The sequence below is a fragment of the Dendrobates tinctorius genome, unplaced genomic scaffold (assembly GCF_039654945.1).
Source record: "Dendrobates tinctorius isolate UK_male_01 unplaced genomic scaffold, ASM3965494v1 ptg000145l, whole genome shotgun sequence".
In the NCBI taxonomy this organism is placed as follows: domain Eukaryota; kingdom Metazoa; phylum Chordata; class Amphibia; order Anura; family Dendrobatidae; genus Dendrobates; species Dendrobates tinctorius.
In genome coordinates this window covers 12,066,601-12,072,600 of record NW_027361812.1, presented here as the reverse complement: position 1 = coordinate 12,072,600, position 6,000 = coordinate 12,066,601, and the positions used below count along the sequence as shown (strand labels likewise).

The 6,000-nt window shown below is 42.9% G+C and overlaps 1 protein-coding gene across 1 annotated transcript in view; it reads right to left on the bottom strand.

Moving 5' to 3' along the window:
- Nucleotides 1–385: 385 nt before the first annotated feature.
- ESPL1 (extra spindle pole bodies like 1, separase) overlaps nucleotides 386–6,000 on the bottom strand; it is a 112,803-nt gene continuing 107,188 nt past the window's right edge. The window contains exons 29-31 of the mRNA XM_073546193.1: nucleotides 3,366–3,449; nucleotides 3,128–3,292; nucleotides 386–1,071 (exon numbers count right to left, since the gene is read on the bottom strand). Coding sequence (XP_073402294.1) covers nucleotides 870–1,071; nucleotides 3,128–3,292; nucleotides 3,366–3,449 — 451 coding nt within the window. The 3' untranslated portion in view covers nucleotides 386–869. The remainder of the gene's footprint in view (nucleotides 1,072–3,127; nucleotides 3,293–3,365; nucleotides 3,450–6,000) is intronic.

The window sequence follows — 6,000 nt, the reverse complement described above, 5'->3', positions numbered from 1 at the left end:
ACGGAAGTTTGGTAGACGTATGCAAATCGCACAGTCGCGGTCACATGATCGCCTGCCCCCTGCCAGCCAATAATCGGAGAATCTCGACAGCGTGCTCATGCTGTAATCCAGTCAGAATGACCGAAGACTTATGAAAGGACCAGACAATGCCTTTAACTGAAAACTACCATTTAATAACTTTTTTCAGAAGCATATAAGGGGCTATTATGTACTGCTGACCAGAGGGTGGTTGGATCCTGAGACCCCCAAAAGTCAAAACACCTCTGGAGTATACAGGTGCTACATAAGCTGTATCATTTGTATATTTTTTGTAGCTGTCTGATCATCCAAAGCTAGACTAGATGCAGAGTCCAGAATACTGAAAGTGAGAACAAAGCATAAGAAATAAATACAAAAGAACATCTTTATTATGCAAGTTAATACATTTTCATGAACAATTTCATCCATTACAAATATCTTTAAGTCACACTCATTTTAAATCTTTTATAATGTTGTAGCCCATTGAACATGCTGCAGATGGACAAGGGTCTGGGCCCCGAGACCACGAACCCTGCACAGCTGTGTACGGACCCATAGACTTACTATTAAGTCCGTACAACACAGAGCAGTCCATTGTGTGATCAGTGAGGGTCTCAGAATGCAGACCCCGCCCATCTACAGCACAATTAACAGGCTACAACTAAAAAAAAAAAAACCCTTAAAATTATACTTTAAATTCTAAAAATGAAACCACATACATAATGTTTCAATACATAAAAGAGCCCGTGTGGGTGCAAAAATACTGTACATCCCGCCAAGTAATAAATATCTGAGCTTAAATAAACACGCGACTGATTGTAAGCGACCGCTGCATGGAGTGGTGGGGGGAGTTATTGCAGGGCCACGGGTAATCCATAAGCGACAGGAGCTGCACCAATCATGTACTTCAACTTTGGAGCCTGGCGAGACTTGTATAAGTGTTTCAGAAGTGTGGCGCCAGGCCCGGCCTTCAACCATCCCTGCAAGAAAGCCACCGTGTAGCGGTCAATCTCTCGGTCTGTGACGTCCCACAAGTTCCCGACAACCAGAGGGCTGTGAAAAAAAGAAAAGAAAAAAAAAACACATAAGAACTGAATACGCAATCATTCTAAGGAGAGTCCTTTTCCCCCCCTGAAAAAATTACTAGGTATTTGCAATCTGCTAGTATAAAATGGTAAAATAGGGGGGGACATAATGAGGCTGTTAGGTGCTGCTCGCTTCCCCCATCGGGAGATGCCAATGACGTGGTGTCTCCCACAATCCTGCTGTGAAGTGGACGATCAGTCACCTCCCAATGTGTGAAGTACGCCAAAAAAGCCTTCAAGAGCGGGTATGTTATAGCACGGTTCTGCACATTAGCGGTATTGCTGCTTGTGGGGTGGTTTTAACTACGTAGATATATGGTCCCTCCTGTTCCAGGGTTGCATCCAATTTTCTGCACCCTGTTCACTCTCTATATTGGCTGCTGACAGCCCATATATCACTCATGAGCACTGCAGTCAGTCCCTGGCCTCAAGGGTTATACAGCACGAGAACAGCAATTGACTGCAGCGGTCACGCAAGGTATACAGGTGATGACATCTGCAGGCAGTTTACCCCAGAGCCCACTGGCAAGAGTTGGGGGGGGCACATAGCCGTAAAACATTGACTAGATATTATGTTCTCCAGTATTGGGGTGATGTGTAATTAGCCTTAAGTCCCCGTCTATCCTTAGTCAGGTCCCATCCTCTAGCTGAAGAATGAGGGGTACCAGCAAGACAGACATTCCGGGCCCCGTTTCTACACAGCCATTTCTTTCAAAATCTTTTAGGCAGTGTTGTAAATCTTGTTTATTCGTTTCTATGTATCTATGTAATTTGTAGAGTTATGTTCCCTTCAAAGAAATATATCAATCACGTTAGGGCATGCCCCTAAGACATGCCACAATTTCAGCCCCCTTCACTGTGAAGACTATGGAGGTCCCACAGTTAAATTTACACCCAACCAACCTTAAAACAGTAAAAAAAAATATATATATATTATATATACAGAACAGTAAGGTGTGAAGAATCCTTAATCCCCCACTGATCACTGGAGGTCTGACCGCTGGGACTCCCACAGATCCTGAGAATGGGTCTCCAATATGCCCCGCTAAAATGCCGGCCGTGCATGTGAACACTGCTCTGGCGTCTCCGACAGTCCAATACACAAATCTAATGGAGCGATTCGCAGCCTCATTCGTGGGATTGAAAGTTAATGGATTCCAGCGTCAGGATCTTCAGATAAAAACGCTTTTGATTAGTTATTTAAAATCACATCCTCCATATAAGGATATCTGGCAGACGCGTTTCAGGCTGGCATGTTTAGTCATTGCAATGCATTAAAGACACCAGTCTGAAATGAGTTTGAGAGATTTCCCTACACAGGGGATGATAGCTAATAAGATCTTCAGGTATAATACTTGACGCTTCCTTTTCCTCTCCTTGTTTCTCCTGCAGTAACGCTCGTCTCCGTGCCTCGGCCCTTCATATGGGTGAGCTGATTTTTTTTCCTTTTTTGTTCATTCTTGGTATTGGCGTTTGTCCCAGAGGTGAATGAATAGATAAATTTACCTATGGAGATTTTTTTTTTTTGCATGCATTTTTGCTTTCCATAAAAAAGAAAAAAAAAAATATTGCAGTTTGGCTTTTAGGGACATTGTTTTCCTGCACATTCAACTTCGACATGGTCTGTGGTCATAAATCAAGCTGAGGTCGATCTCAGACAAAGACTTACAAACTCTATATGACCGGTAGAATGAGCTCACTGACCGATTCTCAGTTTAACCATTCTGCAGCCAGCAATAGACCATGCAGTAGAGCGGCTAGAGAAAGCCAACCATGAAAATTTTTTAATGAAACCAAATTACGAAAATTTTCAGCCAAAAATACATTCAATTATGAAAAAAGTGCCATAAAAAAAGGTGGAAAACCCTGACATGACCCCCCCCTCCCCATATTTTGGTTGAATACCGAATTAAGTATAACCATTATGCAAAACCCAACTTACCACACATTGGAATGATCTTGGGCAGTATATGACAACATCATACAGTGTACTATATGTAGAATGCAGTGGAACGAACACTTACCATCCAGCCATTAAGTACTTTAAGACCAAGCCTGTCCCTTCCAGGTCTCCTCGTACTGCTAAGGCAGCACTGCTACATCCAAACAGCAGCACCACCGCATTACAGTCCAATCGCTGCAGTGTCTGAGCGTCCAAGAAGTGTACGCCTGCTCCGTGCCCCACGTATCTGTACAGAGGACACGTTAGTCATGGGCTTGTCTGGTCCAAACAGGATCACAAGTTCTACATCATATACTCACATATAGAGATCCCGATTAGTCAGGGCAGACTGGAGCTCCTCAGACTTTGGAGCGGATCCGATCACGCCTTTCCATCCTGGCTCACTATAAAACAATTCAAAAGGTTACCGAGGGAGGTTTCTTTAATATTTACCTTAAAGGGAATCTGTCAGCAGATGCTTGCTATGTAAACTGAAGACAGCATGCTGTAGGGGTTAAAACACAGATTACCTCTTATCAAGCTCAGTGGTTTTGTTTGCTTGCAATGAATGTTTTAGCACCAGGAAATATCATTGCTGAGACACAGCAGCTGGTGCAGGCTAGTCCGACACACCCCCTCCTGTGATAGGCAGCTCACTGTCTATGGACATTGTATGTACAGAGCCTTGTGGGGGCGGGGTTAGCCAGGGTGTGGGCAGGGTTAGCCTTCTCAGCTCTGGTGTATTGTTAAATTTAAACCCCGATTGTGTCAGAATGGCTGCACCCAGTAATCTAAGGGATACATTGTTGGATTCAGCTTTTCCTTGACAACATCCAGCTGCTCTCAGAGGAGGTCACAAAAACGTGCTGACAGATTCCCCTTAAAAGAGATGCCCACTATATTTGTCTTAAGAGTGGTCCAGCTGAGAAAACACCTGCCTCTGTACATAGTGTTCTGGCCAAACTGGCATGTGACCGCCAATCACAGTCTGAGCTTCCTGTGGTGGGTCTGGCTAAGGCCGGAGTCACACTAGAGAGGAATACAGACAAGTGCTATGCTATATAAAAAAAAAAACAAAAACAAAAAAAAAAAAAAAACCACACAACATAGCACTCGGACCACTGTTAATCTATGGGGCAGCTTCCATCATCCATTTTTTTCCTCGGCCGTATTATACATGCAAGAGAAATTGCAGCATGCTGCGATTTGCACCGTATCTCGGCTGAGACTCCACAATGCAAGTCTATGGGTACAAAAAAAAAAAAAACGGATTACACACGGACCATCAGTGTGACTTGCGAGAAATACGCACCGGTGTCCTTAGAAAAGCCGGCAATTCAGTGCAGAATAAAAATCACACTGACAGCTAACAATAGAATAGAAATATATACAATATATATCTATAATCTCTTTATATTTCATAGAGAGATAGCAGAATAGCCGATAATTCATTTGTCGGCTTCTGTAAAATCATTGCAGAACCCGTCAGGATAGGAGACATGGTTTACATACAGTAAACCATTGCAGAACAGTAATCTTTATATATGTCCGTTGACTACTGCTGTTAGTATATGTGTGTTAAATTTGGGTGCTATACACTCCCTGACAGAAATTGTCGCTTATCCATGTTATGTAAATAAAAGCTTATAGCCTGACGTTAAATTCATCCATTGGTTGTATAAATTAATTCTTTTGAAAGCTGAAACCCTCCGAAATGTGGTTTAGGTTAAGAGAATAAACTGGCATCAATGCAGAAATATTGATCATTTAAAGGGCACAGAATGGGCAGATTTTGGCAAGACAAAAGTTGTCAGCCACAGAAAGTAATGTGATATTCAAACAAAAAATTACCTTAAAATACAAATATATGTTGCATAACATTGTGGTGCTGTTAGAGTCATATTTAATATTTTGTGTGACTTCCATGAGCTTAAAGGACTGCATCCATGCGGTTCAACAATTATTCATACAATTTATTAGTGAAGTCATCAGGAATAGCAAAGAATGCAGTCTTACATGCCTCCCAGAGTTCATCTGGATTCTTTGGTTTTGTCTTCCAAGCTCCCTCTTTCATCCTACCCCAAACATGCTCAATGATGTTCATGTCTGGTGACTGGGCTGGCCAGTCCTTGAGCACCTTGATCTTTTTTGCTTGGAGGAACTTTGTTGTAGAGATGGATGTATGAGATGGAGCACCATCCTGCTACAGAATTTGACCCCTTTTATGATTTGGAATATAAGAGGTAGCTAATACTTCTTGATATTTTAGGCTATTGATATTGCCTTCCACCTTGCAAATGTTTTGCACACCCCCATACTGAATGTAACCCCAGACCATGATCTTTCCACCACCAAATTTAACTGTTTTCTGGGTGTATTTTGGATCCATACAGGCTCCAGTAGATCTCCTGCATTATTTGCGGCGGCTGTGGTATAATTCTACTGAAGATTCATCAGAGAAATCCACCTTCTGCCACTTTTCCAGCGTCCATCTGTTTAGCAGGCTGTGGGACTTTGCAAATGCCACACGGTTTTTTATTTGCCTTTTGTTTAGTGCTGGCTTCTGGGCACTGATTCGACCATGGAGGCCATTTCGAGACAGAATCCTATTAACTGTTCTAGTTGACACAGGGACTTGAGGTGACCAGGTCTGTTGGAGCTCTGCTGCAGTGGAAAAGGGGCTTGCTTTGGATTTTCTAATCAACTACAAACGTTCCTCCTGAGCAGATGTCTTGCGGGGTCTGCCAGACCTGGGCTTGTCAAACACATCTCCAGTTTCTTCAAATTTTTTTTTTAATTTTTGTACTTGACACTGAGACACATTAAAGGTGCCAGCCACCTCTGCAGTGGATCTGGTCTTCAGCCTCTTGATAATCCAGGCTTTGGTCACAGGGTGGATTTTTGGCATGTTGTCAGACCTCAAGTTGCAACTCAAGTGATGGTCTGGGGTGCTGG